The sequence below is a fragment of the Haliotis asinina genome, chromosome 14 (assembly GCF_037392515.1).
Source record: "Haliotis asinina isolate JCU_RB_2024 chromosome 14, JCU_Hal_asi_v2, whole genome shotgun sequence".
Taxonomy (NCBI): domain Eukaryota; kingdom Metazoa; phylum Mollusca; class Gastropoda; order Lepetellida; family Haliotidae; genus Haliotis; species Haliotis asinina.
Window position 1 is genome coordinate 53,828,638 of NC_090293.1, and position 12,912 is coordinate 53,841,549.

General features: G+C 38.7%; 2 protein-coding genes across 2 annotated transcripts; both read left to right on the forward strand.

The window, feature by feature from the left end:
* On the forward strand, positions 1-3,395 carry LOC137261124 (uncharacterized). The gene is made up of 4 exons (XM_067798818.1): positions 1-72; positions 446-514; positions 1,064-1,153; positions 1,662-3,395. Exons 1-4 carry the CDS (start codon positions 16-18, stop codon positions 1,758-1,760), a joined length of 315 nt encoding a protein of 104 aa, XP_067654919.1. The 5' UTR covers positions 1-15; the 3' UTR covers positions 1,761-3,395.
* A 4,502-nt stretch (positions 3,396-7,897) lies between these two features.
* LOC137261450 (gustatory receptor for sugar taste 64a-like) lies at positions 7,898-11,763 on the forward strand. Its single transcript, XM_067799198.1, has 4 exons — positions 7,898-8,344; positions 9,797-9,865; positions 10,946-11,035; positions 11,665-11,763. Exons 1-4 carry the CDS (start codon positions 7,898-7,900, stop codon positions 11,761-11,763), a joined length of 705 nt encoding a protein of 234 aa, XP_067655299.1.
* Positions 11,764-12,912: the final 1,149 nt, after the last annotated feature.

Sequence of the window (12,912 nt, forward strand, 5' to 3'; positions counted from 1 at the left end):
GCATCTGCCTTGTATATGTCTATACTGAATCTCATCGCCCTCACCTACATTGGTGTCAGACTGCACGAAGCGGTAAGTGGAACATATTTTTGCCGAAATGAAATGTCAGAACACTGCAGACATGGTATGGATGACTGATTATTTGGGGTTATTTTCTAAACAATTCAGGTTAACAACTTCTCTATTTCAGCAATTTAAGTGTCCGCTCGTATTTAAATTTATTTCGAATCCCATACAATCTTCAATTCTAGGGAGCTGAATGAAGTAATACGACTTCATGTGTAGTAAGGTTTAGGTTGAATATTGTTGTGTTTTCACCTGTCTATAACACTAGTATATATCTTTCCAGCTGTAACACTGGAAGAGAAAAACGTTCAACCACTAAGCTTCCTTTGAAAAACAGTTTCATATCACTTCTGTTTAATACCTCGATGTTTGTTTACAGGCACACCGACCTGTGAATCTTCTCCTGGACATGGCTGGGAAATATATGCCTGATAGGGTTATTGGACTGGTAAGTAAACATCCTATCAAACAATAAAATCTACAAAATCTGAATCTAGAAAATATATTTAACTGCTTAAGAAACGTTTAATGCATAAAAAGTTAGATATGTGTTGTTGTATGTACTTATAGTCATTGTATTTTCAAATGAACTGAACTTTTGTTAGTAATTATTCTTATTGTGTTTTCAAATAGGCTTAATATGACGATCACGTTGGTATATGTACGTCATGATTCCATATAAGCCATTTCTACACGTGCTTCAGCAACACACTCAGTCAGTTATACCATAATTAACTCAAACTATATCTCATCTCAGCTAGAATCTCTTCTCGTGGTTAAAATTGATATTCATTCACAAATTAAATGGATTTCAGGGGATCTAAAACTGCAGTGCAGTACAGTTATGAATAAAGTATCCATACATACGCAAGCCATCAGTCATTTCCTCTCATACTTTCCAAATGCACATGTTTGATGTTGTTATTTAACATGACATGCATACGTTGTATTGTGTATATATCATGCTTTTCTTACGTTATGTGCATGCAAACTACAGGTCACACTGTTCGCCAACAAGCTGTCTCAACGTCAAATCGGAATCAGTGCTTTAGGCCTCATGACCATCACGAAGGACACGATCCTAACGGTATGTTGAATGCTTATAGGTCAGAATTCTATTCTTCACTACGTGTTGTTACGTGTTGATAAAACATAATCACTTCAAATCTTGGTATTACAGTAGCGGTACAAATTCACAGGCAGTATAACACAGTTATTGCAATAAAGACAGCGGTGGTAATATTCACCTTACTGCAGCGATGGGATACTTTCCAAGATTAGGGTACTAATACGTGGTTCAGAATACGCTGGCTTATTGTTGCGGGACTTTTTTGAGCGCTATCTATATACAGAGTCTCTATACAGGCCCCCACTGGTCCTCGCCAATTATCCACGAGTTACTACAGATAATTATGACATAATATTACACAATATTTGCCACATACCAATGGCATCCCAGTTGCGAGATGGAGGCTTATGGTGTCATCCATTGAATTGTCATCGATTACATCGATGATGTACAATCCACTTTGCAACATTGGACTTACTTCTTGAGGCTGTAAACAAACAATAAATTTCCTTTCCTTCTCTCACAGATCATCGGTACCCTCATCACCTACGTTTTCATCGTGATCCAGTTTAAACCGGACTCAACAGTTGGAATACAACATCATGGAAACACTACGACAGCATAACTTGACCAACTCATATTTGACTTTAACTTCAGGCTTTTGCATTATGGTCTTGAGTTGACTTTAATTCTATGGAAATACAAAACATCATCATTAGAAAATATTCAGCTTCCATTACCTGCACAAAGAACTTTTTAACGTCCTGAAAGGCAAACAGAATTCAAGTATTGACATGGAGTAAAATTGCTTGAATCGATCAGGGAAAATGTCGCGTCTGTGCAGTATAAGTATATTTATTCTGAACTCAACGTGTTGTACCTAATGGCTATTTAGCTTTACCTTGTAATGTTTTGTCACTGCCATTGTAATTATTGTACTGCAAAGTCTGATGTTTACTAGCCTGAGTGTGTATACTCGCAGTAGGTGTAAGTGGAGATCCCAAAGCTTAATGGAGGAGAAAAATACAAAGTTGTCTTAGAAAATAGGTATTGTGAAAATGATGTCGACGGTTGTGACGATGTTGTGTTATCTTGCTTTCAATAACTTGCCGTCACCAATGAAAAAGTTGTTTTGGTGTCGAGACTTAAAAGATTCAACAGACGGTCAAACGTTTTACAGTGTGCACCTGTGTGGAGTGCTTAGTATGGGCGCCAGCAAGGCAAATGATCTCTTTTTTCAAAGTACCTCCACTAGCAGTAACTGCCACTAACTGGTCTGTTTTCTATTGTTAATAACTATTATGTCAAATACAAAGAGCACACATAGTAGAACCTTTATCAATGGAAGAGCGAGATCCAACAGTAGTTAAACCATCTTGCAAGAACCTTCGGGCTGTCAAAGGTAATTTGAACATCAAATAGGGTTATAAGGAATATGTAATTGTGCACCCTAAACACGCGGATACAGCAAATCTAGCTTTCCTCCAGTGACTACCGTTTGGGCCAATGAAAAAACTTTTAAAGAAATCTTATCTACCAATGCAAAACTATCTAGACATTCATCAAGTGAGGTTACAGGTTTTGTAAGGAAACACATATGCCACACAACGACCCTTTCTCATAGAACAAGCCGTTAAGACCTCCTTCCGACCAATCAGATGAGTAAATTCCATGTTGAACTGTTACAGAAGTATCTTATGATACAAATTCGTGCAAAATGGTGACCATTAAGCAAGTTTCACTACAAATCTATACATTGTCCTCAGTAAATGGCTCTTTCTCAATTCAACAGTCTATAGAATATAACAAACGCTATTTTGACCATACAATAGCAAATTACAAACTTATATACGACGGGATGCTATTAAACAGACATCATTTTTCAGTAAATGTCAATGGGACAATGAAACGGACAATATGAAATTATGGTACAAGCCGTTTTTGCACCCAGACAGATTTAACATCAGACATATTTTTCACTAAATATAGCACTGGTCAGGAAAAACATCCTACATCTCAGCCAACCTTCGAGAGATGCTACGGAAGCTATCATGCAATATGTAATACATGTATGTTGACTACTTGCTTCTTGTTGGAGCAGTGTCTGCTTTTATAGATGTTGTTGTGATGGAGCTTAGAATCTACGGTGCAGCAACATCTGGTGTGACATGTTACCTTGTGTTTGTTGAATTATTTAATTCTATACATGTATGCGTGTATTGGTAATCGTAAATATAAGATTAAAGTGACTTCGGAATCGTTTTCTTTTCTTTTTCATTTGTTCTGTAACGTCCGTCACGCAGAACTTGCTTTGCGTGTTGTGATCTTCAATGTGTAATGATGTATCTCAAGTACCTTAAAGGAGCGTTTTCAGATACAAGCAAGCAGATATTGATAGTAAAGTTCTCTGACAAAATAGGTTGTAGGAAATACGAAATTTTGCAAAAATTGAAAAAAAAAATGGCGCACACAGGGTAGGTACTTTTCGCAATAGGCATCTTCACTGTGTGGTAATTCTCTTAATTCTATCTCTCTCTATATCTCTCACATACATTCATACTGACACATATGCAAACATACACTCACACACATGTACGTACAACACAAATGCACACACAACAAAAGCTTCACCCAAGAATGTATTCTGAAGAGCTACACACTGATAAAGCAGATTACAGAGAAGAGTTCCAGAACCTCAGTTTAGACAACACTTTAAGTATTACCTCACGTCAGGCATTCTTCCATCACAACACTATACCTCAGTGACTTATCAGTTTAGATCATGCAATAACCAACAGTCGCAGGACAATCTGGTGCATGTGATGACTGGCACACAACAAATATCGTGGAGGTTCCTTCATTGACATAACGACTCGCTCACTTTTCTTTGCACAAAACAAAACAGTGAACTGTGTCAATATTTTAATGATAGTTTTTTGAAAACTTAGACGCAACCGAAAAATATAAACATAATTAAAACACAATTATTCATGACATATAATATACATGGATGCTTATGAAAAAGCCCGAAGAAACAAAATTATACGCGTAGAATAGTAAATCAATAAAACTGACATTGAGTTTTGTCCATTGCACAAGCTGCTTACTCCAATCAACCTGTTTTTATGTAAAGAGTAGATTACTTACTTGTTTGAGTACAGAACCAAGATTAGACAACTCCTGCTGACGACTTCATAAAGTTCTAAAGCGGACCTGTTCACTGTGCATGCCCTATGTGCGCAGCGCAGCACAGCTGTTGAAACCATTGTTCAACCCAGCTGGGGTGTTTCATCGCGTAATTTTTCAAATTTATAAGTTGAATTTTCAGTTTTGGTAATTTGTTCCCGATACCGGAAGTTATCAGAATCAGAAAGTTGTGGTTTGTAAGTATGTAAACTTTAAACAACCTTTCGATTTTTAGGATTTACAATTTGCAAAAACCTTAGAGAGTTGGTGTGATGTTTTGATTATGATGAGCGTTGTGTTGAGTATTACATGTTCATTAGCTTCAAAGTCAGACCGCAATTCATCGGTCCGCTTTTTAGTCAAACGGACTGTAAATATCTTTCAAGAACGTCCAGAAAGTGCTCCTCCGCGCAGTAAGGTGTTAATGAATGTCGCGGTAATGAGAATATGAGAATGACATGAGTATTGGTGTTTATGTTTTTACCAGCAATGTCACCTCTGCCCATTTTTAAATAAACCGACAGAACACTGCTTCTGGCGAATAGTTGTCGTCGTCGCTAAAGCCTTCACGACTGTAGTCTTCACGAGTTGTCATGACTATTGGTCGTCCGGGACCTGTGCGATCCTTCATCCCATTGGTTCTCCTCTAGTTTATGACCAAACGACTGACAACTGTGCAGTCGACATTCATTTCCCGACCAGTTCCTTTAAAGGACACCAATAACTCAGGTCGGCCATCTGTGGGCATCATTGCCATCTACGTCCCACAGTGGCAGATCAATCAGGGAACACTTTAACCCATGCAGATTACATACCGACATGTGTCATGTGCACAAACTACGATAGTAAAAATTCGCTTTTTTGCTTTTCGACACACAGGATGTGTTTTGGGGGATAAATCCCTCCAAGTACACTAGAAATGATTTTATAAATGGAGATTATTATCATCCATATAACCTTACACAAGCTGAACCTGAACATACTTCTGATACCGGTGGACACGTGTAAGGGTGTTTAGCTGTGTACCTGCACATGTGATATACTGTAAACTTCATGTGATATACAGTGTGCCTGTCATATACTGTATACTTCATACGATTCCCGTCTACCTGCGATATACCATGTACATCTAGATCTTGTGATATACTGTATACCTCTGATATGCTGTATACTTCATGTGATATGCAGTCTACGTGTGATTTATGCGTCAAGCAGTATAGTGGGTTCCTGTAATATAAGGTATATTTCATGCGATATACAGTGAACGCGTGATGTACTGTATATGTCATGCGATATAGTGTGTACCTATAATATAAAGTATATTTCACGTGATATACAGTGTACCTGTGATGTACTGTAAACTTCAGCTGTAATATAATTAGTTCATGAGATGTACTGTGTACCTATAAAAGATATACTGTATACCCGGTGTAACATACTGATAACCTATTATAGATATACGGTATACTTAAAGCAATATATACTGTACATGTGGTATGCTGTATTCTTCATGTGATATGCTGTGTACCTGTGATGTTCTCTATACTTCATGCGATATAGTGTGTACCTGTAATATAACGCATATTTCATGCGATATGCTGTGTACCTATATACGGTATACTTCAAGCAATATATAGTGTACCTGTGATATACTGTATACTTCACGTGACATACTGTGTATCTGTGATGCATTCTATACCTCCTGCTATCTACTGTGTTCCTGTGACATGCTGTATGCTTTATGTGACATATTGAAAGCTGCCAGTGACACACTGAAAGTGACATTATTTTATTATAATACGATACTATGTTTTGCTGAACACGATCTTGTGAATCTAAGCCCTGACCTGAGAGAAACTTATGTACCTCTACGTGTTCGTGACTGGTCTCTTTCAGGGCTCTGACGTCCACGTGAAGGTGTTCAGTAACCCTAAATACACCTGTTATTACCACATAACTTGTAAATTGCCATATGTAACTGATTACGACAGAAATATATCATGTTGTCATTCACCACCGACATCGTACAACGAGTCGAACTTGTGCCTCTCAGTAAACATTGACTCGGTGGTGTGCACAGAATCTCATATTTCTGTCCTGTGAGGTGCTTACTGACAACTGCCTTGCAAAGTTAAATGGTATCCGCTTGTTCACACTAAGGAACTTCCTGGCAAGGGCAAGTCTTGATTAATTAAAGCAATTAATTGAATCATTAACTCTTTCTGTACCTAAAACATGTTTGTGATTGGTATTTATTGTTCCCCATACCTTGGATCAATCAGACATACAAATTGTCAGCCAGGTAATATGGATGTTGTGTCTGAACCTTAATTGTCTTAAGATCAGAAGAGAGGGAAGTGCGTTGACGGTTTGGGCAGGATTCATGGAGAGGAGAAGGGTGTGTGTTGTAAAACATCCATAGAATATCACCACGACCAAGTATGCAAGGACCATGTCGGCTGAACGTGAAACAGAAGCTGCAAGTCAAACACTGCTGCGCGCCAGTTGGATAGTCATGAGCGATGTGCCTGGTCGAGTAAACGAATGCTTTACAGACCAAAGCGGTATACCGCACTTCTAACCTAAAAAAAAGAAATTTTTAAATTTTGAATCTTACTCCCATCGTAATCCAAGATTGAGGACGGTCCTATCAATTACTGTCACAAACTTCCCAACTCCTTCATTACTATCACACAACTATAAATTGTAACAGTATCTCATGTCGTTTTGTTGTTTTCTTCACTGCCTTTATAAGACTATACATTGATGTTCATATTTGCTGCCATTTTGTCAGAACTGTTGCAGTGTTGATGACATTGCCGGATACTTAAGCAAACACAACTAGTGAATTTTAAGCTTAATTAGATGAAGCAGAAATGTTTGCCAACAAGCAATTATGCCAAGTAGCTTGACTGATTGATTAATCGGCTCATTACAAGTTTTTCACAGCCTAGGTAAACAAACCCTCTCAAAACAGTATCAATTCATTAAAACTACTCCTTAAAACACTTGTGAGACGTAGTGGAGAACAGGTGAAAGTGAAGGTCTAGCCTACAAAGCAAAGGCAAAGATTGTTTCTTTCATAAACTATCAAGGATGTTGAAGATTTCCAGAAATACCGTTGGTACATTCAGTGAAACAGATGATATGGAGGACATGCTGGCAAGTATCCAGAGACTGTTAGCTTTGTCTGGGTTATCATGGGACTATCAGCAGTCGAAGAAAGCGAACTGGTGTAACATCTATTTGGTAACTTCCCGGATGTATGCAAGTTTGGTTTGCATATTTTACATTCTGTATTTTATTCAGTTGATACCATACTATAAGAAATCTGAATCGTTCATGGACGCGAGTCTTCTATTAGCGGACAACATTTTGGCTTTGCTGTATTTGACCTATTGGGCTCTAAGTACCAACGTCCATAGAAAGATTCACACATTCTATGAACGTCTGAAGGCCGTGCAGGCGAAGTGTGACAGTTGTATTTCGGCCACGGGACTGAAGCAGAGAGTGAAGATGGCGTGTGTATGTATCTGGCTTCTAGCTGCAATTTTCTGTGTCAGCAATGGCGTAATCATGGGCATGGGGAAGGATACGTACAGTGGTGATTTCTTTTGGCCTTCACTCATTTTGATGTCGATGATTGCTGGCTGTTCCGCTCTGCTAAACCATTCGATATTACTTTTGTTCTTGTCCATCTCCCTCCTTCTTACGTATGAGTATGACAATTGCAAGCTGAGACTGTCAAAGGCTTGTGAAGTGTCCCTCAAAGAAGAGGATATTGAGGACATTCGAGGTTACCATGCATCCTTAACAGACCTGGTGGAACATGTGTGTTCTCTCATGTCCAAACACGTGGCGGCTGGTTATGTCAGCTCCTTCCTCATTGTATGTTTCTGCCTGTACAGCCTCATCAACGATGACAAGTCTTTTCTCGAAATAGCCATCGCCGCTGCTGCTGTGTACTTCTCCATTTTACACCTCATCGCTCTGACCTATACTGGTGTCAGACTGCATGAAGCGGTAAGTGTTATAAAGTGTGTTGTTTTTAAAGGATCTGTATGTCTTGCTTGAGAGGCATATTTTAGAAGTTGGAAGTAAATAGGATAGCTGTCCTCTCCCCTCCCCTCCCAATAGGTCTCTGAATACTGGCACACGACGTTTCGATACAGGTTCTTGTATCGTTTTCAAAGTGTCACACTTTGAAAACGATACAAGAACCTGTATCGAAACGTCGTGTTCCAGTATTAAAGAAGTTGTCATCCATATACAGTTATCCGATCTGTATGTCATTTCTATGGAAATTTTCGAATGTCATAGTTCACATAAACAGTCTAAAGTTGCCTATTCAGATAGCAGAACTTTTATCAGACAATGTAGTCTAGAGAAACGTGATGAGTGTAATTGGTATGTGTTTACAGCAGGGGAGAGTACTGTTCCTTGCCCACAGAAAGCAGTGTTCTTATCATTTGTCGCGGCGTCTTGGACCATCCCAGGACTTTTGCGGTATTCACCCAAACACAGTTTACGTCAAGACGACAACGTTTACGTCAACACGGGATCAGACCACGATTTCCCGCCCTGCGACCTATCCTGACACAACCTCATCGACAAACTCGCCAAATGTTGTGCCGAAATCATGTCTGCAGACTCTGGTGGAGAAATGCTGTTTTTACAGATGAGTCCATGTTTAACATTTCCCATAGTGATGGATGTCAACGTGCCTATAGACGCACAGGAGAAGGTTATGCGCAGGCCTGTGTCTTGGAGAGGAATCGCTTTGGTGGTGATTCCTTGATGATTTGGGGTGGAATAACAGCACACCAAAGAAATCCTTTGGTGCTTGTTCAGGGCAACTAGTGTATGGTACAGAGACCAGATTCTTCGGCCTGTGATCATACCTTCTCTGCAACATCATGGCTCTGGGTAACATTTAAACAGGACAATGCCTGCCCTCATGCGGCAAGGGTTGCTATGGATTTCTTGCAACACAACAGCGTTGACTTACTGCCTTGGCCTGCAAATCAACCGGATGTGGGATGAGATGGATAGACGTCTACGTCGTCTTCCTCATCCGCCAGATAACGTCCTTGACCTCGTGTTAATCACCTGGGATAATAGTTTGACTGTGCACAGTTTCTCTATGTGGCTAGTATGTTTAATGCACTGAAGGTCTATATGATCGCAAATAGGGGATTGGTCATTTCTGATTCATTAAATTTCACACTTCCCCTCATTCTCATCACGAGTCCACGATGTTTCAAACTAAATGAGTACTGGGATCATCAATTTTGTTCCGTTTCTACCAATTTTCTATTCATTTATGATAAAACATTTGAAAAAAACTGAGACATTGCTGACGAAATTGCTGTATGCGTGCCTACACGAATTACATGTACTTTCAAGTAGCGATAATTCCAGATATTCGCATTGACATTTTATTTTGAAGTAAATGACTGCATTTTCTGTATACAGGCCCACCAACCTCTGAACATTCTGCATGATTTGGCTGGGAGAAATATGCCAGATAGAGTAATTGGATTGGTAAGGAAACAATTGTAACTGTTTGCTGACTGACAACTCGTCATGAGTTAATTACAGGTGAATGTATTTTCAGTAGAGATGTGACGATACAGAAAATTCACGATATGATACGTATTTCGATATCATTGAACGATATGATTCGATTCGATACACATTACGATATATTATCTTCAGTTTTTTTCTGTAAAAATATACCTTTATATATCAAGTAAAGGTGTAAATTTTGACATGACCATCAATTTCTAATGAGTAACAATCTTCAGGACAACGATACATATCACGATGTATTCATATATATATCGTCAGGTAAAGTATCTCGATTATCGATACTATGACATGTCGTCACAGCTCTAATTTTCAGCATAATTCCTTTCACCCCAATTTCTGAATAAGTCAATATTTATTGCAATTATTTCCAAGTAATACCACGCTCTACAACACAGACTTCCACACACTCGGCTTCCACGTTAAATGTGTCTGCAACGATGTTTCTCACTCCGCTCTACTCAGTCATTTATCAAGTGCCTATAAAGTATTGTCATGTTTTTATCTAATCATATAACTTTCGTGCAAAGGATGGAATAGTTTTCAGAATAAAATATTGCCAAACACAACTGAAAACATGTCTACTGATGCCTGATCCACACTGATGACTCGAGCTGATACATCCCGCAGGATCACGAGAACATTAATCAAACGAGGAAAAAAGGAGAACAAATAAATTTATGGCGTCTCTCTCTCTCTCTCTCTCTCTCTCTCTCTCTCTCTCTCTCTTTCACACCATATTTTACAAATTTTACAACTGCTCTCCCCTTCACGAATATGATTTCTAACTGAACGGGTTTACCTTGGTCATATTTCTAACAGCTGTAATGGAGACTGATGCCTTCTTTTAGCAATTCATTTCATATGTATTGATATGAAATTCGAAGATGCAATGTACGTAACTTTTCAAATTTGTTTCTGTCTTCTGCAGCCACTTGTTTCCGTTGCTTTTATGCTCTCTGGAAAGTTATCTATATGGTAATGAAAAGTGTACATCGTTGTCAACTGGAGATTTATCTTACGATCTGTTGCTAGGTGACCGTGTTCACCAACAAGTTGTCTCAACGTCAGATCGGAATCAGTGCTTTAGGACTAATGACCATCACGAAGGACATGATCCTAACGGTAGGTTGGATACACATGGATATATCCCAGTCACAATGATATCTGCCAGATATGACCTATATGTACATGTAGATGAATTTCACTCTAAACAAAAAGAAACCCCAACAAAGTGAAATTAGGATTGCGAATCCTCATAATTTCACCTTGCCAGTTACGTTTAACTATCAGAATTTTATTCAACTAAGGATTAAAAGTTGTTTAACACTACTATCACAGATTCAAATCGTTATTATTTTTTGTATTACAAATTGATTTATCGGTACGTTACTGTAGTAACATAACACTTCTATTCCCCGCTGCATACATGGCAGTATATCCATACGTAGCTTCTCTTATAGTCAATGAGTTTAGGCTTACGCCACATTCTGCAATATTCCAGCTATATGGCGGCGGTCTGTAAATAATTGAGTCTAGACCAGACAATCCAGTGATCAACATCATGAACATCGATCTTCCCAATTGGGAACAGATGACATGTTTCAATCATGTCAGCGAGCCTGACCACCTGATCCCGTTAGTCTCCTCTTACGACAAGCATAGTCGACTTTTATGGCAAGCATTGGTTGCTGAAGGCCTGTTCCAGGTTCGTTGATTCGTTTGAATCAATAACTTTTACTTTGTTTGAACAGATAATCGGAACCCTTCTCACCTACGTTTTCATTGTGATCCAGTTTAAACCAAATTCAAGTGATGGATGTCGACAGGCTGGAAACACTACGGCAATATAGTTGGATCGACTCATCCTTGACTTTTAACCTTCGGTGTTCAGTAAGATAGTTACTTCTTGTCAAAGCGACTGTTTTTAAATGAATTGTGAATAAAACATATTATACATTGATACTACATGTTTAGACTATAGACCTTGTCCACAAAGAATATGGAATATCACAGATAAAGACTTAAAGCTTGTGCCTAACCCATAACATGTGACTGTCCGTAACAATACAGTACAGACATAGCCTACAGTTTACAAGCATCTAGTTTTCTGCAAGGCATCACAGTTGGATTTACACATACTCACATTTTTTACACAGCTGAAACAGTTGGAAAATCAATAGTTGCAAATAACGGGAATGAAATAGGACTGCTCTTCCACCACAAACCTTACAACAAACATTTCTACACACAATGTCCTTCTCCACCCCTCGTCCCCTGTCATGGCTGTACCGATGATGTTAGTGTCACTTACAATCTATTACCTCGGGGTCTAGGCGTCACAACAACCCTACGCTTATGTATGTGTTGGGAAACATTCAAGCCCCAATCTGTTTCTCCCTGAAAGAATTATAAATGCATTTGTAACCACGAAAGTCAGACCCCAGATAACAAATAATAGTATTAATGATGGAAACTAAAGACCAAGTCGGAATCAGTATGGCTTTGTGAATTCCATTTCTGAAGAAAAGCTAATGTCGCTTGTCCGAATGAGGTTTCAATGACACAGTACGGTTTCTGCTGTCTGCCAGCTTCCAATGGTACAAACAGTGCTACCTGTAAACAAAGACAATACCCTTAACTCGATCCTCACTTAATCATCCTATGATGAATTTAGCAAACATAATATTTTCGCAAATGTCACTCAGTGTACGACATGATGCTCACAATAATTTTCTTCTTTCCTGCAGACACCCTGATCGTTCCTTGACATATAAAACATACTCTGTCCGACACTGCATTAACAATACGTTTGCTCAACTGCATAACAAAGTCTACCTGGATGGGAACAAACACAACTTGATCGTCAGATCAATTCAGATTACTTTCAGATTATTATAAATTCCATTATAGCCTTTTAAACCGTTTAGTCAGTAATTGGCAACGACATGAAAATAAATATAAGAATGTCCATGTTTGACGTCTTGCATTAACCGATGCAC

Bases quoted from the DNA above. Each gene is read 5' to 3' on its own strand.
- LOC137261124 (XM_067798818.1), top strand. From the start codon at position 16: ATGTCTATACTGAATCTCATCGCCCTCACCTACATTGGTGTCAGACTG. The intron at 515-1,063 runs GTAAGTAAACAT...TGCAAACTACAG, and splicing joins CTGATAGGGTTATTGGACTG to GTCACACTGTTCGCCAACAA. The intron at 1,154-1,661 runs GTATGTTGAATG...CTTCTCTCACAG, and splicing joins CGAAGGACACGATCCTAACG to ATCATCGGTACCCTCATCAC.
- LOC137261450 (XM_067799198.1), top strand. From the start codon at position 7,898: ATGGGCATGGGGAAGGATACGTACAGTGGTGATTTCTTTTGGCCTTCA. The intron at 8,345-9,796 runs GTAAGTGTTATA...TTCTGTATACAG, and splicing joins GTGTCAGACTGCATGAAGCG to GCCCACCAACCTCTGAACAT. The intron at 11,036-11,664 runs GTAGGTTGGATA...TTGTTTGAACAG, and splicing joins CGAAGGACATGATCCTAACG to ATAATCGGAACCCTTCTCAC.